The 27,837-nt window shown below is 35.0% G+C and overlaps 4 protein-coding genes across 5 annotated transcripts in view; all 4 read left to right on the top strand.

The window, feature by feature from the left end:
• Window positions 1-27,837, top strand: part of LOC131440541 (protein FAM50 homolog) — a 347,038-nt gene that overhangs the window by 33,139 nt on the left and 286,062 nt on the right. The window lies entirely within an intron of this gene.
• LOC131440547 (uncharacterized) lies at window positions 1,243-2,430 on the top strand. The gene is made up of 3 exons (XM_058611917.1): window positions 1,243-1,738; window positions 1,840-2,059; window positions 2,118-2,430. Exons 1-3 carry the CDS (start codon window positions 1,523-1,525, stop codon window positions 2,276-2,278), a joined length of 597 nt encoding a protein of 198 aa, XP_058467900.1. The 5' UTR covers window positions 1,243-1,522; the 3' UTR covers window positions 2,279-2,430.
• Window positions 8,341-12,388, top strand: LOC131440538 (uncharacterized). 2 transcript variants are annotated; one of them, XM_058611904.1, is made up of 5 exons: window positions 8,341-8,665; window positions 8,728-8,922; window positions 8,974-9,683; window positions 10,106-10,174; window positions 10,234-12,388. In XM_058611904.1, the coding sequence occupies exons 1-5, from the start codon at window positions 8,534-8,536 to the stop codon at window positions 12,302-12,304; spliced, it is 3,177 nt and encodes a 1,058-aa protein (XP_058467887.1). In that variant the 5' UTR covers window positions 8,341-8,533; the 3' UTR covers window positions 12,305-12,388. The 2 variants fall into 2 exon arrangements, with proteins under 2 accessions (XP_058467887.1, XP_058467888.1); XM_058611905.1 differs by lacking the exon at window positions 8,341-8,665 and having other exon boundaries at window positions 8,802-8,922; window positions 8,984-9,683.
• LOC131440550 (thioredoxin domain-containing protein 17-like) lies at window positions 14,258-14,927 on the top strand. The gene is made up of 3 exons (XM_058611922.1): window positions 14,258-14,290; window positions 14,343-14,514; window positions 14,592-14,927. The coding sequence occupies exons 2-3, from the start codon at window positions 14,370-14,372 to the stop codon at window positions 14,825-14,827; spliced, it is 381 nt and encodes a 126-aa protein (XP_058467905.1). The 5' UTR covers window positions 14,258-14,290; window positions 14,343-14,369; the 3' UTR covers window positions 14,828-14,927.

Here is a 27,837-nt window from a genome sequence, read left to right as displayed (position 1 = left end):
CGGGGTTATTCTTGACTCAAAACTGAATTGGTCTGCTCACACTGACTTCAGGATTAAGAGAGCTTGTATGGCTTTCGGCCAATGCAGACGAGCTTTTTGGAAAATCATGGGGACTCAAACCCAGATATATTCATTGGATCTACACAACTATTGTTAGACCAATTTTAGCATATGGTTGTCTTGTATGGTGGCAGAAAGGAGAAGTCGCGACAGTTCAGTCAAAGCTAAATCATCTCCAAAGGATGGTCCTAATGGCGATGACAGGAGCATTCACGACAACTCCTACTGCTGCTCTAGAGGCGCTACTGTGCATTAAACCACTACATGTGTTCCTAAAACAAGAAGCATTATCTTGTGCATACCGTCTTAGGGTTACAGGGCTTTGGAACAGTAACCCATTAGATTATGCTACCAGCCACACTCGCTTGTGGTCTCAAATGGTTACATGGGATGAGTATTTACTCGCTCCTAGTGACCTAACTCTCACATGCAGTTTTCCTTTCAAAACATCCCGAATAGAAATTTACATTAACTTTTATTTTACAAACGCGTAAAGAACAATATATACCATGGTAATTATTGTTTTTTATTGTAAAGATTCAACTTCAAGCAATGTGTAACCAACAGTCTTAGAATAAAATTACTGTTACATTATTTTCCATAGTTTTTTATTAAAGCTTAGGATATTAAGTAATTCACAATCATAGAAAAATGGCAATTGTTGGAAAATGTAAGTTATTTCCGATACCGCCAAACGAATCTTCCTAAATATATCATTTTATTTTTTAAGTATACCTAATTTTTTTTCTTGAATTTCCACTCAACTGCTAAAGCAGCTGAAAAAATATTATTACGTATGTCAACTCATCTTACCTTCTGTGAATTTTTAAGATGATTTTTATTTAATGCAATGAATGCATCGAAATGCAAATATTAGCTCTGGTATTATAGTTTATTAAATAAATAAAAGACAAATTTTGAACAATATAAAATGTTGTTACGTTATTGAACTCGACTGTGTTTTTTTCCAAAACAATTAACAGTGTACATGACTTCACACATTATAACCTTGAATTGAAAAAAAGATTTTACGATATCCTGTCGCGTTCAAGCATTTATTGTTCTTTAATTAAGCGTAAAATGCCTAAGCGTAGCAAAAAACCTGATCAAAAAATAGTTTTGGTATGTATAATTATAAAAAGGACGGACAAAAACTAACGATATGTTTGTTTGAAGGTGGAAATAAAAAGAAGCAGCAGGGAGCAGCAATCTAGTTGGATCTAGTGATTTTAGTGGCTTTGCTACGACCTCAGCACTGCCTCAATCAGTAAAACCAAATCGTTTCACTATATATACTCCGCTACCGAATCAAGCTTCTTCATCCAATCGATCTGGTAAATTGAATGATCCTTTGACTGCTCCGGAAGTTGAAAAATCTCCGGATATCAATGTTTCTGAATCTGGTGTATGCATTCGTTCTGTCAGAGAGGTCACCCTGTCGGTCACTAATGGAACATATAACATGAATGAAAATTCACATGACGAACCCAGCACCGCGCACAAGACGAATTGGCATGATGAATATAATAGAGTACTCGAAAAGTTAAAAAATAAAATAGCTGAAAATAAAAAACAAAAGGAAAGCATCGAAAAACTAAGGAAGGATTTGGCAGAGGCGAAAGACATCGCTCTCTTTCAAATACAGGAAAACCAGAGATTGAAGTCTAACGGACAAGTTGTAAGTTGTTTTTTTTTATTAATGAATTGAATATCAAGATACCTAAGAGACAAACTTGTATGCATGTAAATGTTTTAACGATGTTTTCCTGTCTGAAAAAGACTTTTACGACTGATCCAAATATTAAAGTAACCGTGAAGCAACTGGAAGATATAGACAGAGAATCGAAGAGCGTTGGACAGTTTGTGCAGAATCTGGCTTTGCTGATGTACGGAGCTGAAGCCTTGCGAGAAATGTCGGTTACTGGTCGCAAATACGCACAATCTACAGATAAATTAATAAGACCGGCAATAGACGAAGCTAAGCTGCAATTTATCTACAGTAAGCAAATAGAAATGCTCAATCATTTTTTTTAATTGTTTCAATCACACCATTTCAGAAAAAGCTCAAGAGAGAGTAGGTTTACATAAAGGAATGAGTAATTTTTCGATCATCTCTCTTGAAGCTAATCGCGCAGTAATCAATAGAGCACTCGCAGAAAAAATAGCTAATTTGAGGAAGGCAGCCATCTACGCATCCAATCGTAACATTCGAAACTAGCAGGTTTTGAAGACATTCAAAATATTTTTAAAGTGTTATATCGTTTAATTACCGTTTCAAGAGAAATAAGATACTTGGCAAGTTATTGAATTTATTTATATTGAACTAATGGAATACTTTTCATTGTCCTTATATAGTAAAAACAGTACATATTGTATGCAGAATAACAAAAGTACAGTAAAATACATTGTTTGAAAATTAAATTTAACTGTTTTTTCTATGTTGACCCAGTAAATGAACTACTGTTCAAACATTTTCCATATATGGAATATTATGGTAAATAAAATCTGATACGGTTGCAACATGGTTTGCTCAGTGTTACTACAATGCTTTTTGTTGAAAGAACAATAAATTTACATCAGAATCCAAGAGATTATAAAAAGTCACATCTTATTCAAATTGCAAATTAACATTAAACGTTATAGTTTTTGAAAGAAAAATGTATGGAAAAAATTGATTTTTTTTAATGTTAAGATACATAACCACCCCCTTTTTTTACTGTAAAAACCGATTTTACAGTAAAAATTGAGGTTAAAACGTTAAATTTCATTGTTTCTTCGGTGTTCGGTTTACAATGCATTTTGTTGTAAAATAATGTATTTTTACTGTACTGTTACAGTTAATATTACTGTTTTGGTGCAGTTCATTTCTATTCGGGATTCCATGTGAGCTATCCTCTTCGTGAGGAATGGTTGTCTGGTTGTCTGGAACGACAACTTGATGAACACATAGTTTGTTATACGGACGGTTCTCTGTTGAATGGTCGTGCTGGTGCTGGTGTCTACTGTCGTGAAATGAGGCTGGAGCAGTCTCTTTCACTTGGTAGATACTGTACTGTGTTCCAAGCACAAATCTACGCGATTCTGTGTGGAGTACAATCGGCACTTCAGCAGAGGATCTGTGGTAAACGAATTTATTTTTGTTCCGACAGTCAGGCAGCCTTAAAAGCACTCAGTTCGAATGACTCACGGTCGAATCTAGCGATCGCATGTCGAACTCAAATTGAAGACCTCAGCATTTCAAATGCTGTTTACTTCTTAGGGGTACCCGGTCATTCTGGTATTACTGGAAATGAATGGGCTGATGAGTTGGCTAGAGCTGGTGCAACGAATGATTTCGTTGGTCCTGAACCAGCTTTACCACTTTCAACTAGTTGGATAAAGCACAAGATTCGTTCTTGGGCTGCATCCAAACATGCCAGCTACTGGCGCAGCTTGCAAACTTGCGCTCAGACAAAAGCATTTCTACCAGATTTAAATCTGAAAATGTCAAAGTGTCTACTGCATTTCTCCAAGCAACATTGCAGTATTCTGGTCAGAGCTCTGACTGGACATTGCAAACTCAATTATCACATGGCTACTATTCAACGTGCTGAGTATTATTCGTGTGATTTGTGTGAATGCGATTATGGTACTTCATATCATCTTATATGTAACTGTCCCGCATTGACGCAGCTACGTATCCGGGTTTTTGGTTCTCCATACATGGTTGAGTCTGTGTATGCGGAGCTAAAATTGAAGGATATTCTCTCGTTTCTCACCCAATGTGGTAAGGAGCTATAGTCAGAAGGGTTCATCGTTCTTCCTGGAGTGAATGAATCCCTTCTGTATTCACCTTAAATAGGGTTTAGCAGATTGTTTGGCATCCTTTAGGGGGTGCCGAATTTACTTCTGCTCGTACATACTGCGAATCGTTCTGCATTCTTCCGGGAGTTCAGAATGGTGTCGCTTTTGTAAGATCTCTAAATCCTCTCGGGGGTTGGAGGTTTTATTAACAGCAGACTGTTCGGGACCTCGTAGAGGTTCAGAATTTACTTCTGCTTCCACTAAATGTGATCCTCAGCAGATTGTTCGGCATCCCTTAGGGGTGCAGAATTTACTTCTGCTTTTATGTGTTTTTGTGTCGTCAATTTTTCCCATCCTCCTAGTCCAACCCTTACCATTTCCTTTCAATCCTTCCCTCTTATATATCGGGAAAATGATGCTAAAAACAAATTGATGGCAAGGCACAAATCTCCAAATATCAAGGGGAACGTGCCATTTGAGCCAATTTGTTCTGATTCCTGATTCCTGGGTGTATTTAGGCGATAGCGCGTGAGATCAATTCATGAGAAGTGAATGTGTTTCACTTGCACCAGCTGCTTTAACCTCAAGCACACTTAAATGCTGTCTATTCGACACTGAGAAGAAGTGCGCTTTCCTCTTTGTGCGATATTTCGCTTTTGGCATCCCCTTTGTAGATCCGTGGATGGTTGACCGGGTTCTTTGTAGCTAGATGGTGGGGTCAGAAGTATCGCTGGCTATGTATGACGGTGTGTCGGGATATTGACGGTGCGGTGATCTCTTCCACGAATTAGAACAAAGTAAACGACCAGAACTGTGTAATCCTCAGTCTCATGCCTGTTATAGGAATAGTTCTAGGAATCGGTTCAGCCAATTCAGAGCAAAGTAAGTGTATATTTTGTGAAAGTTTTCGCAATTTTTTCCTTGAAATTTCGAAACCGGAAATCAGATCCTAAATTTTAAAAAATCTATGCGACAATAGTACCTTTCATTTGAGCCTAAGATTTCGAAAATCGGTTCCGCCATCTCGGAGAAAAGTGGGTGCATATTTTTTATACACACACATACACATCCAGACATTTTGCGTACTCGACGAACTGAGTCGAATGGTATATGACATTTCAAAAGTCAGTTTTCACAGTGATTACATAGCCTTTCTATATGAGAAAGGCAACAATACTGCCCACTGTGCGAGAAAAATAAACTTTTACCACGCTACTTAACTGATCGCGAGTAATCATGACCACGCTCTTCTGTCACCGAGTGTTACGTACGTCATTTGATTGTTCTGATTTTGTGAGTGCTAGAAATAATTTACATCCAAACATAATTTTGATGGTGCAAAAATAAGAGGAACAAGTGCAGAATGCACAGGAACAAGTGTAGAATGAACAGGAATAGGTACAGAAAGTGGGAAAAATACAAAATAATATAGAGACTACAGGTTCAGAGATAGTACAGGAACAAGTGCAGGAACAAGCAAAGACACATAATAAGGCTGTAGCTGTAGACCTCTTCCGCTACCTCATAAAATGAATGTGTACCGTGAGTAAAAATAAACAAATGTTATCTTTCACGCAGTGAAAAAATAACCAAATATGGGATTTACACAACAAATTTTTTATTGAAATAGTGACAAACGAAAATCTGAGTTGATATTGCAAATATTGCTACTTGAAACTACAAAACATTATGATGGATTAGTTTGTTTCAATCATTACTTTTATAAAAATAACAAATATTCTACTTGTGCGTTCACGCCGAGCAAAATATTGTAAATTTTGGCTTCAAGCAACGATTTAATTTGTTGAAATAGTGACAAAATAAAATCTGATTTGAAATTACAAATATTTGAATCAATACAACTCAACTGTAGAGTAAATATAATTTACCATTGATAAGAGCTTTAGCTAAAATTAGGTTATTGAATGAAACCCAAAATTGGGTGGATTGTATGTAACATTAGGTTGTTTTGCATTTCCGTGTACACCCTCATTCAACATAAATCAAAATTGAGTGACACACCACTCAAATTCTAAGACAAGACCTGGCAACTGGCTTCTTATTCTTCCTTCCGAATCATCCTTCTCGTCATTTTCGCCCTGTGAAAAAAATACCAACGTATCGGCTACAGTGTAGCCATATTTACAGATTTTTTAATAACTATGTTAGGAAAATAAAAATCACATTTAAATTTTTAGACTTTAGGTTTTTGATTTGAAATAAACATGAAAAATGTTTTATTGAATGCATTTCTTTATTATATATTAATGCTTAAAAACAATTAATTGAGCTTTGATGACAAAACACGAAATATCTTATGTTGAACGCAAAATCGAATCCATTGTTGACGTATTACCGGATCTTTTGGGAACCGGAAAAAGTCAGGTTTGGATAGAATTGCTTAGTGCGACCACAGTGTGGAACACAACAGTTCATTCTTCTCGTAAAACTAAACACACTTTCGAGTTTACACTAATTTAACAAATCTTTTTTGGTTACACTTTAATTCACTAAAAAGAAAAACGGCTTGATGCCTATTTTAATTACACAGTGCTGCCACTATAAACATTTATTACCAATGAAATTTAAAAAAAAGTGAAACATTCTCCGAAAATTTTCATTCTCATTTGTGAGTTAAAATTATACATTTTAATAAACTTGTTTTCTGATTTTCTTTATACTTGACATCATTGCTCGCGTACCCTGCAAAAGTTTTTTCCTTTCACAATGTGCGGGTAGCAACATCAAAATCAGCCAATCAGAAACTGGTCCATTTTGGAACAAAAGCAGCCCCCCCAGATGTCAGGTCTTATCTTAGCTCAAATTCATAAAAAGTGCACGTACTCTAAACTTGAGTTACCACCTAACTACTCATTTTTGAGTTAATAGACCAAGGATTCAAAATTTGGGTTTTTTTTCCAAAAAATGGTTAAAAATTTTTTTTCAAAATTTGAGTGATTTTAACTTAAAATTTGAGTTCCTTGCACTCAAATAAAGACATTCTTATTCGTAAATGTTTATATGCAAAGTCATTCTTCCTTAAATTATAAGCCCAGAAAAGTGATTCAAAACCGTTTCCTTTTGACCGGTTGATATCCTTATGTTGTACTTCTCACTTATCATAATTGAAACCACAAAATTTCTATTGAAAACATCTATGATTGATGATGTTTTTATGTTTTTTCTTTTAAGTCCATCAGAGAAATAAAAGTACGTCCATCACGTTCAACGTCCAGAAGGCAAGAGAGCCTTTGATTCATTTTATTTACATATTTTACAATTTGTATTTGTTTGTTGATATGAACACTGTCAAATGCTTTAAGAGTTCGTTCGCACATATTACACACTGAACCCTGATACTACAACTTCTTTCCCCTTCAAAATAAGTGGATAATACATTTTGAACAAAGAATTCGATTGTATAAATATAATAACAATAATTTCGACTGCCATATTTTGAAAGCATATTACATGCCAAATTAATCTCGAATTATAAACAAAAAAAATAAGCGATTGGTAGTGAATTCTACGAAATCTATATTCGTCAATAAACGACAAAGCGGTGCAACTCCAGTTGATTATGCACGACTGATCCGGATGTTTGTTATTCACTCGTTGTATCCATTGCCAAAAATTCACTATCAGCCGAGATACAGGCAGCATTGGCTGCGGATTCAAGCTTCGTCCTTTGCAAGTGTCATGATACATTTGTATCATTTCGCCGTAGGCCTTTGCCCGTACACTTTTTTGAAAACACATTTCGTTGCGAACTGCTATCGGACACTTGTCATATCACACAGTTTCTAGTTACACAAATAATAAAGCTTGTTAGAATTAATCATCACAATTGTTGCATAAAAAATGTTGCTTAAATTACACAAACAAAATGGCGTTATTGCTTGAAAATAATATTGTGTAAATACTTTTCTAGGACTTTTCCCTCCAGCGATGCAAATATAATTTATGAATAGTTCAGGGCATCCCATCCTCGTCGCCATTTTTATGTTTTTTCTTTTAAGTCCATCAGAGAAATAAAAGTACGTCCATCACGTTCAACGTCCAGAAGGCAAGAGAGCCTTTGATTCATTTTATTTACATATTTTACAATTTGTATTTGTTTGTTGATATGAACACTGTCAAATGCTTTAAGAGTTCGTTCGCACATATTACACACTGAACCCTGATACTACAGATGTATGGTTTCAAAAACTAGATCTAGAAACGGCAATAAAAACGACGTATTCCTGCATCCTTCAATTCGGTAAGAATATTCCGATAAAGAAAACGCAGTGAGCTGCTAGAAGTAATTTATTCACTCAAATTCAACGCTTACTCTATTGTAAATAGAATAAATGCGAGAGAACTCATAGTCTGAGCAAATTTTACTCAAATCCATACTCAATTTTTGACATATTGTTCCATAGTTTATGAAATTGAGTGATCGTAACTCTAACTATGAGTTATGTTCAAAGAGCGTGTAGGTTAAAATAGAGTATTATTCGACACTGTGTACGCACAAAAAATAAAGTTTTGTGTTTGAAATAAATTAAATTTTTCTGTGTGTAATCATTATGACCGTTGACAGATTTCCCGTTGTTTATGAGTTGGCTGTTTGAAGCGATATTTAAATTTAGTGATTTCGTGCCATAATAAATTTGATTTCGAAGCCAGTAAAATGTGCTAATTAATCATGGATAAACACGCAGTAAAGTTATTTATAAATGATATTGAAAATAAGGAGGACATATACAATGCAATAGTGGACGAATTGCGTGGACGTGGTATCAAATATCGGAAGGAGAAAAGGCCAAAAATTGGGCAGGTAAAAAATTTGTGGTCGCCACAGTACTTTTTTTTTTTAATAAATTAAACTTTTTACGACAGGATAAGGTTCGTTCTAAACGAATTTTTAACGTTCCACTGTATGCGTTAGAGTTGACCGATGTCATTTTAACAAATGGCGGGGTTGCGCAGATCCCTCTTTTTGTTTCGAATGCTTGTCAACGGATTTTAGAGCAAGTTAACACCGAAGGTTTGTTTAGGAAAGCGGGATCTTCTAAAAGACAACAAGAAATTAAGGTAAGGACTTATTATTCCGTATTTACAGTATTCAATTATCAACTCTTATAGGCTAGTATAGAATCCGGAAAATCACTGGGGAGATCTTATCATGTCATAGATATAGCCAACATTTTAAAAACGTTTTTTCGAGACCTCCCGGAACCACTTTTGCCGACTGGAAACATCCAAGAAACTTTGATTCGGTGTTTGTTATCGGGAGACCATAAAGTATATGATCTAATGATCACGTGTTTATTGCTTCCGCCAATAACGTTGAATACGTTGGCGTTTTTCATGCAATTTCTTCATACTGTTTCACTCAATTCCAACAGCAACAAAATGACAATTGAAAATTTGGCAATAATATTGACACCTAACATTATGCCGATAGCAGAAATGATACAACAGCGACTGACTAGTCACGTAAAAGTAATACAACTGCTAATCGAAAACGCTCATCAGATCGGTGTCATTCCAGGACCTCTAATTGAAAAACTTAATGATTCGATTAGTACATTCCGTCATAGTGATACAAATTCTAGCACTTTCCATCACATTACGACGGATAAAAAGAAAAAGAAAAGACGAAGTGGCTCATTAACTCGAATGTTCCATGGATTGAAAAAAATTGTTGGGGCTATAGGATCCTCGGAGAGTTTGGATAGAAGTGAAGGACAAATCGATAAAGACGCATCCGTCTCGGTTGTTACTCCATGCATCAGTAAATCCAATAAGAAACGCAAGGTCACAGATGGAATGCCGTTCAGTGCCAAAAAAAAGTAAGTACGAAATGTCGATCGTATTTTCTGATGTTGTTTATGTTAATGTTAATTGTGTTATGTTTATGTTAATTGAAATTGTCGGGAAGATACACTAATATAATTATAAACATTTTACTCAATTTACACTTAATTTACTTTGTACATGCATTTTAGAAGCATTTACGCACCCATTTTACACCAGACGGCGGTTTTTTAATGCGATTTTTGATAAGGTATGCATCCCTCGCATATAATAAGATTTGAGTGGACAATTAACTTTTTTGCTTTTGCCTTAAATTGAAGAAAATCCTGCTAGAATGATATTTTTTTTACTCGCACTATATAAGATGTTTTCAAGCGCGATCATCAATAAATAGATCTATTAAAACTGTATAATTATTAAAAAATACAATCGTAAAACTATTTCTTTTTTTACTCAGGAGAGAAGTGCTTTCATCACTACCAGATAATCAGGAAATTTTGCCGTATACTCCAACTGCAGTACTCAAGTAAGGATTAGGGATTGCATGTATTGATAAATTATTCCTATGAACGTTTTTCTTTACAGACAAGCGAAGAAATCACGATTGAGCCTCGGTGGTTATCGAAACAAAGGTGTTAAGAACGACTCTCGACACATGCCAATTTCGTCAAATACGTCTATTATTGAAAACAAGCCGATGGAGCGGCGTTGGAGCGTTGTGGGAGCACCATGGGCACGAAAGAAACAGAATCGAGAGACATCTAAAGATCAAGCGAACAGCACCATGAATGACAAAACCGTAGAAGTAGATGAAAAGGATTTGAAAGGGTTATCGCCAGTATTTTCATTGCCTAATCTCAGCACACCTCAACATTGTCAAAATCGTGAATTATTCGAAAGTCAAATATTTCAAAGGCCTTTACTAAAAGGGAAAGTTTTGTTTGATGACGACGACGATAAGGACAACATACAGTCAACACGTGAAGACTTTGACAACGATTTGTATCTGCGAATTCCAAAAAGTGAATACGAAGCTATCAAGAAGCGAGTTTCAGCGATTGAAACAAGAATATCACAAGAATTTAATATGGTGATGAGCAAAGCGGAAGCTAACAAAATGGACAGCACAGACCCAATTGATCGTGTAACGGATAAATATCATGAGACATTGCAGCATACAGAACCAATTGAAGCAACTTGTTCCAGTACGGATCAACTGGCCAAACGATTGAGTCGAGAGCTTAAAATCCGCCGTAGTTCAGAACATAAAGTGATGCGATCTCCAAGCGCACGGAAAATTGGATCCATACGTCGACGATCCCGAGAAAGTGTTCGTCTTTCGAGAAATCAATCGTGGCACTTAGGGCCAAGTACCAAATTGATTTCTCCTAGTAAATCTGATTTATCTTGTTATCCAAAAACTAATCTCAAACGAGGTCGACCAAATACTGTTCAAAGTGGATTAAAACATCCAGAAATAAGTCCAGTAAGTCGCGGTAAGGAGAGAATGGAGGAATCGATACATGTAGGTCAAAGTGTATCTAACGAGGAAAAATTGGAAGATACATGGACTTGCGCACAGACTTTCTTCCAAACCTCAGATGAAAGCTTGGAAAAAATAATCGAACCAAGTAATGCACATTCAAAGCTAGAAGTTTTCAAGACACCTGAAGTAATTAATCCTAATCGTGCTTCAATCAAATCTGCTGGTAGTTATAAAAACGTCACTCCTCATTTTGTAACTAAAATTAATGTAGGGAAAATTAAAACTCCAATGCTACCACCCGGAATTCCTACTCGCAAAACACCAGCCAAAATATCAATGCTTCCATCAAACACACCAGGTCGGCTAGATACATCTTTGCTGAAAACTCACTTGACTCCATTACAAGAATTCCAATCAGGTCGTGCTTCCATTGCAAGATTACGCAGTCAAAATGCAGGCATGGTCATGGCTAAAGCAAAACTATTTGATGGAATGGTAACTAAAACTACTGACAAACTGCCGACACAGAGTGCTCATCAGCAAAGTAGTGATTTCCCTTTGAAACATAACCCGAAAGCAAATAAATATCGAGATACGCCTCTGCAGGCTTCAACGCAACTCCAGTTGCGACTAGTGCACAAAGTTAGAAGCGCTACGAACACGGGAAATAGTCCACAGAGGTCAACGCCGCGAAAGCGCGTGTGCACTAAATCGCCTTATGGTGGAATTAACCGTCGAGAAAAATTGCGATTGGCGGGAAAATCTCCTGGTGTGAAAGCTATTCATTCACCTAATATTATACGAAATATACAAAATAATTCGAAGATGTTTCCAACTAATTCTAATATTAGTGTAAGTTTCTCGCCAAATCTTTATGATCTAGACAACAAAACTCCTCATGCTAAAAAAAAGCATCTAAGAAATTCACCTAAACGACTACTCAAAACTCCTGACGGCAGGGAAAACATGCCCCTTCACTCAAGCGATCGCAAACATACGCCCAAGAAAGTTACACCGCTCTCAAAACTAGCTCTTACATCGCGAGGAAATAATAGCAATGCCGACAACCGAACGAGACGCGAATCACCACGGTTATTAGCCAATAGTACCAGGATCCAAACCACCACAAATGTAGGAATTGATTCACATTCAAACTCCCTCAAGGTATAGGTGGTTGGGTTGAGAAATTTCTTTTAGGCAGGCTACCATTTTGGGGAAAAGAATAGATGATACATGTAGTTTTCGAATATAATTATTACTAGAAAATTTTGTTGTTAGCACTCAATGTATCACAGCCAAATCCATATTTTCCCCCTTCTGGTTGACAAGCTTGTTTTTGGCATAAAAAATGTCTTACTTCTAACTATACGGACCGAGTGTCAATTGAAAGTATCTAAAATAGTAGCTTTTTCTGTCATAATTTTGAACGATAATAACTTAGTCATTAGTTGATGGATTGAAACATTTAACATAAACATATATGACAACGTCGTTTCTGTAATTCAATAGTGCACCATTGAATCATTGGTTTGAATTGACCTATGTTTTCACGAACCAATCCCAGCTCACCATAATGATGCCATCCTCTCGTCCGATTTGTGCAATATGAACTATCGCACAAAAGGGAAATTATAAATATATGATCGAACACATTTCTGCTATGGTTAAACAAAGGATAAACTCAAGATTACAATGTCCCATACGATCCATCGAAAAATAGTAATCGTGAACCAGTGAACTTAGTAATAGTGTAATTTGGCTGACCCTTCGTAAATAAGCGTCGATAAACATTTGAAAATGACGGTAAAATACCATAGTAACAAAACAAGTGAAATGTTGTAAACATATCACACAAAATATTTTGTTACTTCCATTCACTTTAATGCTTCGTAAGATAAGATCATAACATATTGAATATATTGTTAATAGTAATTTAATTGATTTTTCAAGTTCCAATATTTACTCGTCATACAGCAAAATACCGAGATTTCTTTCATATTGCATCTTAGGATTGGTACTATATAAATAATCATTGTTATAGTAACGACGGATGTAGCGATTCGACGCTTGTTTTTTTTTTCAAATAATAATTGAACTGTGACTGACGGCGAACCGAAATCATCGAGGGGTCCTTTTGGAATGATACATGAGAAATCATAGACCATTCCATCTTGAGTTATCTTTGCTATGACCATGTTTGTTTATGTAGAAATAATATATATTCCGATGGGAAAAACCTAGCATTTGCCAGATAAATCTGGCAACCTGGCAACGCTGACTATTATGTACAGATGGGAAATATCGAATAAAATAAGTTATCGATAATATCGATATTTCGCTGCCTAATATCGATATTATCGATAAATATCGATATTTTTACCACCGAAATAAAAATTTATTGAAACAAGACAGTACATTTGATTGCAAAAATTAATTTAGGTTCACAGCCGAACAAATTAGATTTTCAAAAATTGAGAATTCCCTGGACTCAAACAAGCCGTGTTTCCCGCTGTTGAATTGACTCTTTCGGAGGCAACTGATGTTGTTAAAGTAATCAAATGACGCTGTGCAATAAATTTCAGCTCTTTGCATGCTGTGTAATTTTCCCAATAAGAGAAAATATCTGTTTTCTCCGGAGCTTGCTCAACAAACGCTGCCAATAAAATACTTTACCTTAAGTCATGTTCGTCCTATAGAAGGGTTGCGTGCAGGAAGTCGATTTTAGCAGAACCTGTCAGCTTGGAGCGAAATTAATCTTCAGTCCAACAACGCCATCGCATGGCATCACATTCAACATATCATGTCAATTGTATGGGCGCGCAGTGCTGCTATTTTGGCGCGCACAAATTTGACGTTTCTATCTCCTAAATAGGATTTGAAACCAAAGTCGAAACATTCATCGCTGAAAAACAGCTGATTGGATTTCCCTTTTTTTAAACATAGCTCAAATATCAAATATTAGATAAAAACTACACGAGCGAAGTAAAAATATGAAATTATAATTTTACTGAATTGGTTGCAATATCGAATATCGATAATTTATGTCAATGCTATGAATTATCGATATCGTCGATATCGTGGTAATATCGATATTATCGATAAATATCGATAAGTTTCCCATCTCTACTATTATGAGTGATTTCTTCTAAAAAAGAGGTAAACATGATTTTCAGTGTACTTCTTATTTATTTCTAATTTTTATCTTTAGTGGACTGAACTTTATAATTTTACAAAGATGGTGAAAGTGCATCATGTGACTGGTTATGATCAATTTATTAGGTTTATTGAGAAATATAAAAATGAAAAGAATACGGTAAACATTCTATTTAGTGGATCTAAATTAGAGAATGGGTTAAGCTGGTGTAGTGATTGTGTAGAAGGTAAATTGAAACGATAGTTTGTCGAGCCTAATACTAATTTTCAAATTTTGCTCGATATCTGATATTGCTTCAAACAGCCAGTCCCTTCATCGAAACTGCATTGAAACATGCTCCCGCAACTGCACATTTTATCTACGTAGATGTTGGTGACAGACAAGCATGGAAGGACATGCAAAATCCCTTTCGTAAAAACGTCGATACCCACTTGAGTGTTATTCCCACTTTGATTCGCTGGAGACACCCACAAAGATTAGAAGGCGAGCAATGTACGAAACCAGACCTACTGGAGATGTTTTTCAGTGATGAAGACTGATTTCTGAATGTATTGTATTCAAATATATTAAATTTTGTATCTAAACCAAACCACTTTGATTGTGTTTAATATATGTTAATATGTCTTTCTCAAGTAGAAATTTGTATGTATTTGAAAATCACTTAATTTTAAAAATCGTGATTCAATTGATATCTATACGTAAAACAAAGCATTTCTCATCATTTTTAAAGTAAATGTCCAATTATTGTACCATGGATTCCATTATAAAGATGCATAGTTTTTAAATTTATTTTATATAATAAAAGGAATTCATAAAAATTTTATGTGTATCATATGTCAGCTGTTTTTCAAAGAAGGACGAACCCTCAAAGAAAAATCGTTCAAGGTAAGTTGAACCATTGGTCCGATTAATGTCCAATAACTCGCCCAACGTGAGGCGCCGATTCGGGATCATCGTTTGCCGATTTTTAAACAGACCATTGAACCGAGTACCATTTTTTTCGTTTAACAAACCCAGCCGACAGAGGTCCATTGTTGATCCATTTCCATCCCCGTTGGACTAGTTTTATTGGAGAATTTTGAAAGGTTCTAATTACCTATTTTTTCCTCTCTCATTTTAAATAAACACTACATACACGCAGAGAAATGCAGCATGTTTAAACTAACAAAACTGTTAGTAGATTTTTAAATTTAATTTATGATGATTTTTAACTGGAATATGATTGTTTTGAACTAATTTTTCCCTTCAACATCACAATGATTCGAATCAAAATTTTTGTCTAGTCAAATGAAAAAAATATTTGTTTTGGCTGATTCTATTGTTAAAATCTACTAACTATTTATTACATGTCAACCAATGTTGAGTTGATGTTATCGGCAATGTCTATGTTGATTCAACCTGTTATACCTTTATATCAAGAAAAAAAATTGGTTCAATCTATCTATGATCTTATTTGAGGCATTTTTTCTCTCGCGGATGAAATTTGTGCGCGTTCTGATAAACTTTTTTAATTCCATAGGAGGTTTTAAACAATTCAAGCGTATGTGTTGATAATTTAGAATATTCTTGAAAAATGCATAGTATTAATTAAATAACACATTTTTTTTTGAAAAATAATTATTTGATGCAGATATCTTGACCGGACTGATGAAGCATCAAAACGTTGGATACTATTCAAAATACGCGGACTTCAATGTGAATAATTTTAAGATTTTGAATACGAGCATGAATCGAAATAAAGTAACATAAAAAACTACCTTGCAAATTAATTTAAAAGAAATCATTTCATTCTTAAAACCAAACCAAAATATGTGATTATAACAAACCAAAGCTAAATTAAAATTCATTTATTTCAACTAAAAAGTTTGTAAATTAATAAAGCGCTGATAATATTTAACTAAAACTAGAGTTCGTTCATTTAAAACTAATTTTTCGAATTGAATTTAGTGTGAAATTGTTTGACAAGAAATTGACAGGAAAGCACAAGTAGAATATTTCTCGACAGTTTTTCTTTGTTTACTTTCTCTTCTATTAATTACCAAGCGGTTTCCACGTTTATCACTCAACTCTTTGCATGAAATAATACCCGAAACTTTCGACTTTCAAACAAAATACCCAACTAACCAAAAGTTCGGATAAAAGAGACTGATTTGGCTTAAGCAGCTCTCAAAGTTAATCAATAGCATTCTAAGCAGCTTATTTTTAATCCATTGTCCACACTTGAAAGTTCGCGCGACGCAGCGGAACGAACTTTTAAGCTGCTTCTAGAATACATTATTCAGCTTCTATGCAGCGAAAAAGTTCACGCGGAACTTGTTCTGTACTTCGAACCGACGACACGACCTGCCACTCGTCTATCAAAACTGTATCGTAAATTCAACTACCCCTCAGTAACTGGAAATGTCAAATCGGAAACGCTAGTGAATTTTTTCAAACTGGCAGCACAAGTTGATATATTTATTGATTTTGAATAACAGTCACCATAACCTTGGTTACTGCATATCGAAGGCAAGATGAATGTAAACAAAATAAATTTCAGATCGGTTAATATATTACGGAACATTTTAATGGATTTACCTGCCTCGAGCGGAATGTAAAAATTGAGGAGTATTAGTTATGTCTTTTATAAAGCCAAGTTCAAAACTCAGGTCTTGACTTGAAACCGTTGTGTGAGAAGGAAGACATGGAAATGACCGACAACGAGCTGAGCAAGGCTAGTGCTCTGCGGTACCTGCATAACGTACGGTAAAATGATTTCTTTGTGGAATTCAACTAGTAATCCTCGAATAGTGGCCAACAAGGTGAAATACTGTTTCCACTGCTGCGCAATCAACCGACACAAAACAATTTTGACACCGGCATATTACACCGAATCCTACTGCCCAGAAAAGCTAGCAGTTGAAGTGTACGGATGAATTGCTGGAAGCAGATCATTGTCCTCGTTCGTTGATTTCATCCATAGTTTCGATTAAATTCCGAAAATCGAGTTCATTTAAACGCATTTCTGCTTAATTTGGACAACGTTTAACACTAATAGAACTATTCCACCGCTTTCAAAACATGTTTATTTGTTTTGGGGTTCCTTGGTAACTAGTGCATAGCAACTTAAACAGTGTTGCTCGAGAAGATTATTTTTATCATTTACAAGGGGTCGCTAGATTTGTGGTAACTGGCGGTGAATCGTTAGCGAACAGTTTTAATGCTGATTTTTCTTCGGAGTGCCTGGTCGTGTCGTCGTTCGAACTGTCAAAAATTGCCACGTGTTTTCGTAAGCAGCTCGAAAGTTCACGCGGAACTTGATCTGTACTTTCATGTTCTCAAAAGTTCCGCGTGTACTTTTAAGCAGCAAGAAAGTTGACTTTTTAAGTAATTGTGGAACTTCTGGTTGCTTGGGTAGTGATATCAAAGAAAATCTTTTTAACCATATCACAATAATCGAAAGAGAGAGTGATTAAAGAGAAACAGTCACTTGTTTATACGCCCTTTTGAAAAATTACCCGAGATTTGTTATTTCGATTATTTTGATCTAGATTTCGATCAAAATATTGATTGAAACAAACTAATGCACTGAGAAAAATTAATCATCATGTTTTGTAGTTTCAAGTAGCAATATTTGCAATATTAACCCAGATTTTCTTTTGTCACTATTTCAATAAAAAATTCGTTGTATAAAACCCAAATTAAGTTATTTTTACAATATTTTCCTCTTCTACTTCGCGTAGAATAACAACACATTTTCCCTCTATATAAAGAAAACACCCGATTTCCACACTATTTTTGTAAGAAAGAAAACAACAAACCGTTCCAACAAACTGAACGAGTATTTCGTTCAGCTTGTTATTCAACAAACGCCAACAAGATATAGGGTAACAGAGGTATTTTGGCCCACTTTTGGACCAATTTATTTTGGCCCGCTTTGTAAAAATATCCACCAAAAGTTGTAATATCTTTGAAAAATTCTTCCGCAATAGGTAATTTAATGTGATTAGCCTCAAAATGATGCAACATGGGTTACCTAAGATCGATTAAATCCATAAAGTTTGCTAGGTGGGCCAAAATATATGAAGTGGCCAAAATACCTCTGTTACCCTAACCGCTTTCTCAGTTGGAATCTTACAAAAGTAAACAAATCGAGTTTCTTTTTTCTACAAATAAATGCTTCAACATCTTACAATTTTGAGCTTGAGCGATCATCTCTAGTTGCTACTCCGTTACTGATCGGAATTAGCTGAAATTGTACAGGGAATTTCTAGATAATCCAACCTGCTACTGGTAAATCATCCTTCAATGTAACACATGGATCAATAAGTCCCGAGACTAACAATGGAAACAACATTTTTTTGCAAAATTTTTTTTTATTCATCAACATAATCACCTTTTAGGGTGATATAATGGTTCCAACGTTTTTCCAATTTTTCAATACCATGTTTATAAAAAAATTTATCTTTCGCTTCAAAATAAGCTTCAGTTTCAGCGATGAACTCCTCATTTGAGCCAAATCTTTTTCCCTGGAGCATTTTTTTAAGATCAGCAAAGAGCCAGTAGTCACTGGGGGCTAAATCTGGCGAGTATGGGAGGTGGGGAAGCAGATCAAAGCCCAATTCGTTCAATTTCGCCATTGTTTTCATCGACTTGTGGCAGGCTGTTTTTGTTCCATCGAAAGCAATCGCGGCACCCACTTGGAAGAAACCTTTTTTATTCATGATATTTGTGTCATCTCAGCAATCCATATGATATGTGTGTCATCTCAGCAATCTCACGGAGCTTCACTTTACGATCTTTCATTATAATTTTTGTCACTTCACTCACCCAGAATTCTTTGATCAGTACCGGCGCCGGCCAGGCCCTAACGTAGATCGTCGAAGGAATGGGAAGGGATGTTAGTCCAACACTTGTTGTTACTAGAGACCGTATATACTACTGCGCACTCCACAAGTGTCGCGGGAGAAGGATATTTGTTAGTAAAAATTTCAGAATTGGTATTATTCGCGCGCGACTCAGTATGTTCCGATTTCAAGATGCTCGGATACACCACTAAACTCACTGACTTCCCGAGTGAACGATTCAACAATATCCTATATTGAAGTCCCGGGAAGTCTTGATTCACAGCTCTTATTCGAGGAAACTGAAGAAAAATTTGCAATACTATCGCGTAAAGAATAAAAACTTCCCTATTTTTTGTAAATGAAATTACGTGATACAAAATAAACGAGTGAATAGGATTTAGACAAAATAGTTAATTCATTGCATTGACATATTCTAAACAGTTGTTATAAAATCATTTTAAATCACCAAATAAAGGTCCACAGATTTCACGCGCGTCTTGATTCTTTATTATTTCCGCTTTGTTGTTTTAATTATTAATTAAAATTATTAATTGGTAATATTGGTTGATCTGGGCAGCCGGCTACCGAGAAAAATATTAATTTATTGTTTGATATATTAATATCAAGTGTTTTTGCCTTTCTCTATAGAAAAGTATTAGAATTGCTGGAAAAACCGACTTTCGAACGGAGACCCATAGTGTTATGTACAATTCGACTCAGTTCGACGAGATCGGAAAATTTCTCTCTCTGTGTGTGTATGTGTGTATGTGTGTGCACTTTTCGAAGATATTTGAACGCGCTCAATTTTCTCAGAGATGGCTGAACCGATTTTAACAAACTTGGGCTCGTTTGAAAGCTACTGTCGGGCCATTGATCAAGTTCAAAGATCAAATGGCTGTGACTTTTGGTTCCGCAGATATGATTGTATAAGTGACGTAACCGACAAAACACGTTGATTATATATATATATATATATATATATATATATATATATATATATATATATATATATATATATATATATATATATATATATATATATATATATATATATATATATATATATATATATATATATATATATATATATATATATATATATATATATATATATATATATATATATATACATATATATATATATATATATATATATATATATATATATATATATATATATAAGGGTGCCCTCATGCAAAATTTGAGCTAAATCGGACTTGCGTAAGGGGTGTTGCCCGGCGGTTAAGGTTTGAAAATTTTCGATCTTGAAAAAGCACCAGGGGAGGGAAGTACATGAAATTTCCCAAATCGAAAAGAATCCAAAAAGATGATTTGTTAAAATAAATGTTTTTCGAGATGACACTAAATCTCGACGTTTCATGCAAGCCTTTTGGAATCAAAAATTGTTTTTTCGGTTTCGGAAATTTCATTTTTTCCGCCGGATTCCACACGGCATCTAGGCTGGTACTGTCCGAAGAGAGCTAATAGGTACTACCAATCTCCTATTGTACCCCAGCCCCTTCAAAATCTTACAATTTTGCCTAGAAACTTTAATTGTATAAAAATCTCAATCTTTGTAATACAAAGAACTATATAGGGCGAATTGTCATTCCATTTGTTTTCGTAAGTTTAGCCCTGGATGCCAGGTAAAAATTTCAAATATCTTCAGACAGGGTTGGAAAAGTCTGTATATCCTAAAAAAATCTGCAGTCAGCAAGTTTGTCTTGCTGGCAGGCATTTCTCTCGCACAGAGAAAAATATTGTAAATGTAATTAAATTTGGGTTTCACGTAACTATTTATTTGATTAAAATAGTGACAAAAGAAAAATTGGTTTAATATAGCAAACATTGTTGCTTGAAACAACAAAACTAAATATTTGATTTTTCTCGGTGGATTAGTTCGTTTCAATAAATATTTTGATAATACCAACAAACATTTTACTTGTGCGTTCCTGTCAATTTCTTGACAAACAATTTCATAGTAAATTTAACTTGCCAAATCAGTTTAAAATGAACTAATTTTGTATAAAGGTAATATTTATAGTGCTTCGAATTTATAAACTTGACAGTTGAAATAAATGTTTAACTTGAAATGATTAGTACTTCAACGTACGCTTTTGTTCATTAAAGTTATTCATTTTGTTTTGTTTTTACGAGTAAAATGATTTCTTTCAAAATAATTTGAAGTATTGTTTTTGGTACATTTTGCTTTTTACATCTATATTCCATGCATTTATAATATTTATTTACACACTTAAATTTTTTAGCTGAGTCTCGGTAAAAAAATGCCGAGATTCGCACAGCCGAGTAACCAGCAATCATCTCGGCAAAAATAAAATAACTGAGCGTCTCGGCACCCTCAAATTTGACAAACGTCAAATATTGCCGAAATCGCCAGCATAAGATTTACTGTTTGCTCAGTGAAACGTTCGCTGGATATTCGGCAATAAAATAAAACGAAAAAATGAAAAAAAAAAAAAAAACAAATTACCGAATCATCAGTAATTAAAAATCTAGTCAATTAATTTTGTTTGTAATTTCTAAACATTATAAACACACCATTCAGGATAAAAAGGCGGGTGGGTAATGTCAGAGACATAACTGGATGTCGTGAATACGAAAACAACTGACATGTTCCTTAACACTTCCGAATATCAATTAGTTGATCAATTGTATGAATTATGCAAGCATTCCCCTTTGCACATTTTTCACAAAAACAAAGAAGGCTTCACTTTTTGTTGAGAGGCTTGTTTCTACCTGATTTCGTTTGTAGCTATTTCACTAATGGGCGGTCCTAACGGCTATAAAAATAGCCGCATTCAGAATTTTAATGTTGATTATTTCATTTCAGATTTGCAAAATTTATTGAAAGAAACTATCAATATGCTGAAGGGACTCGTTTCTAGCATTCAGAAAGGTCAAATTACGTAATTCTCTACGACATTAAACTCTGGAACATTTTTCGCAAAAACAAAGAAGGCTTCACTTGATCTCGTTTACTGTGAGTTTCACACAGCGAAATGTGCACAAATCTAACCAAACTGTTCTAGATTTGCAGTAAACTGAGGATATTTCCCTACGATTTGCGAACAACAAATCCTAATAGTTCTTTAGAAAACTTTTAGAGCCATTAGAACGGCTGATTTTGTGCAATGCTCTCCACCGTTGTTTTTTCACCAATGCTAATGACTGGCAGCTGTGACGTAATCGCTCTTGTCGAAAGCGAAACTAATTGTGCAGACGACACAAAACACATCTGCTCGCAGTGGCGATACAATCCAAACTAATTCAAGTTTTGTTGAGAGGCTTGTTTCTACCTGTTTTCGTTTGTAGCCTTTTCACTAATGGGCGGTCCTAACGGCTATAAAAATAGCCGCATACAGAATTTTAATGTCGAATATATCATTTCGGATTTGCATAATTTATTGAAAGAAACTATCAATATGCTGTAGGGATTCGTTTCCAGCATTCAGAAGATTCAAATTGCGTAATTCTCTACGACATTAAACTCTGGAACATTTTTCGCGAAAAAAGGCTTCACTTGATCTCGATTACTGTGAATTTCACACAGCGAAAAGTGCACAAATCTAAGCAAACTGTTCTTGATTTGCCGTAAACTGAGGATATTTCCCTACGATTTGCGAACAACAAATCCTAATAGTTCTTTATAAAACTTTTAGAGCCATTAGAACGGCTGATTTTATGCAATGCTCTCCACCATTGTTTTTTCCTAATGCTAATGACTGGCAGTTGTGACGTAATCGCTCTTGTCGAAAGCGAAACTAGCTGTGCAGACGACACAAAACACATCTGCTCGCAGTGGCGATAGAATCCAAACTGATTGAATTTTTGTTAAGAGATTTCCTTTTATGTGATTTCGTTTGTAGCTTTTTCACTAATGGGCGGTCCTAACGGCTATAAAAATAGCCGCATACAGAATTTTAATGTCGATTATTTCATTTCGGATTTGCATAATTCATTGAAAGAAACTATCAATATGTTGTAGGGATTCGTTTCTAGCATTCACAAGGACCAAATTGAGGAACTCACTGCGATATTCACCACTTTTCGGAACATATTTCCCGGACGATTTGTTGTACAGCAGCAATTTTGTTCTCTTCCTTAGAACGCGTTCTGATTGGCTGGTGTTGACATGGATCAAATGAGACAGGTGTTCAATAGTGTACTATTGAAATACTTCAATGCTTTTGCTATACACGTTTAAATTGAAAAATTTCGATTCTATTGGTAGTTAGATTATATAAATCCTTTCACAGATCACTGAGCTATGAGCTTGAAAAAAACGAGAAAGGCAAACGCGCCTTATGAATTATCCTCTTTGATACTCGTTTATACCAAACATTTCAGAAAAGTTTAATTTTGAATTATTTGAGACTATGTCACAAAACTGAAAATTTTGTCATAAAATTGTGATCATATTTCCGATGGCATGTCGCAAGAATTATGTTGATTCATTAGATACAACAATAGATATTCACGATCAAAAACTTATCACTCTCTCAGAGGGTAAATTTTGAAAAGGCACCCCATAGTAAAGTAAGTCGTATTCACGACAAAAATTCATTTTATTAACACTTAAAGGAGGCTTACAAATTTGTTGCCAGTAGTGCTTAAAGCCTCTACCTTAAAACATGTAGCATAATAAAAAGCGGCGTTTCCGGATGCGGCCACCTTGAGTCGAGCTGGAAATATGAGAATAAAAATAAATATACAAAAATTTTCAATATTTAATGATGCATATACGGTATTGTTAAAAAAATAAACTTACTTTGATCTATTGAATTTGTCCATGCATTGGGTTATTTTTTCGCATATCCCCCAAAGTTTTGTCTCGATGACTCTTTGAGCCCCGTGTTGGGTGTTTTTCCCTTATAATGTGATCTGATAAAGCCGCTTTTTATAAAGCGAAACATGTCACTATATTTATTCAATATTTTTACTTGCAAGTGGTTCCACGATTCTTCGAAGATTATCCATTTTTTCACTCGAGAAATTCATCAGAAAATAGTCGCGCAATGCGTAGCGAAAATGTAACGTGGCAATAAATGACAGCTGTCGTGCTGAATCTAGGCAACAGCTAGCGCATATTACGAAATCTCGGCAAACGTCTCTGCTGATGTCGGCATATCTGTTGTTTACTGATAAATTCAGCAAGCAATTATACCAAATTTCGGCAAAGTGAAGCATTTTACCGAAATATCAGTGAATGCATTTAACGAAGTTCAGAAACATGCGTATTGATTACTGAGCAATCAGCAAATTCAGGTGTTGCTGATCAGTTTCGGCATTTTATTATGCCGAGCTCAAGAAATGGTTTTAGGTGTGTACATGCCACAACCAATCCAATTTTATTTTTGATAGTTACCAATGATTCGGTGCCCTTCCAGTAAAGACAGACATAACCTGCATCAAATATAGGTTGTGAAGAAAACGTGTTATTGCAGTTTCTAATATTAATTATCAATACTTACGCTTGGATTGTTGAAAAGCCCGCTGAAAAATATATAAGCTGATATAATTTTACTTTTGAAACACGTAAAAAACTTTTCTGTTCATTCACGATTGAAAAAATAGCTCTGGTTTATAAGAAATAGGACTAATACGGTTCTTTTGAACAATAAACTTTGTTGTGTTATTACACAAATAAGACAACAGATAAAACGAATCAATTTTGTTATTAACATAAAGATAAGACAGAATAACAAGCCAATAAAATCAACTATACTTTTGTTGATGCGCAATATATAGACGAATTATTTCAACAATTAAATTAGCTGTAGCAATTGTTTTTTTTTTCGTTTGGCTAGACCAAAATATTATTCACATTGAACAGGGATCTTTGTTGATATTGAAGGGAGAAAATGGTTTGAAACAATCATATTCTAGCTTTAAATTAACATTTATCAGATTTAAAAATCTACCAACTGGTTAGTTATTTCAAACAAGCTTCAATACTCTGCGTGAATATATGTTAAAGTATGATACGCTAAACTAATTTGGCGAGCAAAAAAAAAGGTCGCGACAATTTCAAAAGTCTGTAAATTTTGACGTAAGTCTGCGGAAAACTCGATTTTCAAAAGTCTGCACAACAAAAAATGTCTGCAGCACTATGTACGAAATCTGCAAATTTACAGACAAATCTGCAGATCTGGCTTCTCTGGTTTAGCCCTCCGTGTTTCATGCCAACAAACAGGGCGATACCAAATACAAATTTGTAATCGGCGATACTTCAATTGATAGAAAGGAAGGGAGAAAATGTTTGCCACTAACATAGCAAGTGACGGCATTTCATATTTATGGAGACAACCCTTGCAGTTTCCATAGCTAACCCCAACAACCATATCAACAAGGTAGAAACATAAGTTTAAATTTTCATTTTGAAAGAATAAATATCTATATTTTGGTTTGTCGGGGATTTCTTTAATTATAATGAAAGCACACACTAAGATTAAATCTGAATGTTCGGTAATTCTTTTGCCAAAAACTTCTCTTATCATCAGATCTAACCGATTTTCCGGTAAATGTAATTTATTTTACAGAACTTATGGGAATTATAACTAAACGCTCTCTAAACGAGCTGTTTTGTCGAGCTCTGTAGATAAAGTTACAATTTTTTCGGTAAACCCTAATAGTTGCCGAGTACAGTAAAACAATGCCAAAGATATAGAAAAATCAACTGTTAACCGCTGAACTTAAATTTGATAATCAAGAAAAATTTGCTGTCGAACGGCTCTGATTTTATAACGTGATTTACTATTGTAGTAATTGTTTCAAAATTCAAACACAGACTAACAGACATGACACCATGACTAAATTCTTCTAAAAGAAAATTTTCGTGGGGCACTAGTTCCACCTATATCGAACTGCGTGAACTATTTACACCCCTTGTGTTTAGTAAAAGCACAAACGAATTTCCAGACATGACAGTCACGATCTTTTTTTGGCGCACATCTACGGTCCTCCGTGAAACTGGCACCAATGGTGATAAATTGGTTGCACTGCTGAGTTCCCATCATCGCATTCATAATGCAAATGTCAAACCGTGAGAACCCTTTCGATACGTTAGCTCATTTGTATATATTGAGATTTCATGGCACACTTTGGTCGAAATGATAACAATGCAATTAATCTCGCGCTCCACCAAGCGGTGAGTGCGGTCAATTCAGAAGGTACCGGGAACGGACCAGATTTTTATTTAATATTTGTAAGCACATACATGTCTTTATTATTTGTCTTTGGTAAAAGTATTTTTACTAGTTGGTTGCTCCCCGTTTGTTGGTTGTCCCCTGTTTCTCAACACAGATCAGCTGATTTTGGGGGTGCCTGATTTCAGAATTTCAGGCTTTGTATAACATTGGAAAATGAATAGTCGCAATCAAAGTTTTGCAAGATGACATCACTACCCAAGTAACATTTTGTCGTGAATACGACTTATTTTACTAAGGGGCGCCCTTTCAAAACTAGCCATATGGAAGAATTGGCAGAACTTAATCGTGAATATCTCGACTTGTATTAATGCCAGCAACGTAATTCTTTCACCATTTAATCAAAAATATGATCAGGAATTTAGGATAATATTTTTAACAGTGTGAGATAACCACAAACAACTCAAAAATTAAGTTTTTTGAAACTTTTAAAACAACGCGGAAAACTCTTTACTTTTGCTTGGGTTTTTCGAGCAAGGACGACAATTTTGAGGTAGTCAGGCACATATCTTCAATTGAACGTTATAAAAGGGGAACCGTGGTAAAAAATCGATCATTTCTTCTAGTGAGTTGGATGAAAACAGACGTCGAAGCGAGAAGACGCATTCAAACAGCGACATTGGAGAGCACGCCTTCTGCGTGGTTAAAAACCTCAAATGCTCAGGTCGTAGTTCTCATTTGCCTTCCGGTCGTTAAGGCGAGAAGACGCATTAAACCAGTTTCGCATCATTTGGCACTGCGAGCGGATGTGTCGGTTTGTTTCAATTCAAGCAAGAACGATTGCATCAGCTGCTGATGGTTTGCAATGGAGAGAAAGAAAACATGTCTGCAGCACTATGTACGAAATCTGCAGATTTACAGCAAATATATTATATATCAATATGCATCACTCTTGGGACATCACAGTAAAGTGCGGTGGTAAAAAAGGTTACTAATACACTACAAATTTTTTTAATGCACATATGACAGCCATGGATTCAGTACACTGAATCAAACAAACCCAAATATATGGAATATTTCTCGATATACACTGCACGAAAAAATAAGCTGTAAATACGGTTTAGAATTGCAATCTGATACTAACTCGGAAGAGAACACATTGTTATATAAAAATTCCCTATTTATATAAATGAGTGTGAAATGTAAACGCAGAACTAAACGAATTAATCTTAATGCTAATTCCAAAATTTTACCAACATTTCCGTATTAAGTATTGCAATTTCTTGATTTGAAAATTTAATCCATTTGTGTTCAGGTTAACTGTGATAATGATTCCCGATTCCAGTCCAGTTTGTTCAGAGCATATCATTGAACAGCAGATATGTAATACTACGGTATATTATTGTTTGTAATGCTGTTGGCACTACTGGTATTGCTCTATGTCTTTAATTTACTGTTTATCCGTGAGACAAACAGGTCGAAATCATAGTAAGTTTACAGTTAACAAATCTTTTTTGCTTACACATTAATTCACTAGAAAGAAGAACGGCTGATTTT

The sequence above is a fragment of the Malaya genurostris genome, chromosome 1, assembly GCF_030247185.1.
Source record: "Malaya genurostris strain Urasoe2022 chromosome 1, Malgen_1.1, whole genome shotgun sequence".
In the NCBI taxonomy this organism is placed as follows: Eukaryota; Metazoa; Arthropoda; class Insecta; order Diptera; family Culicidae; genus Malaya; species Malaya genurostris.
This window is presented reverse-complemented; position numbering and strand designations above follow the sequence as displayed.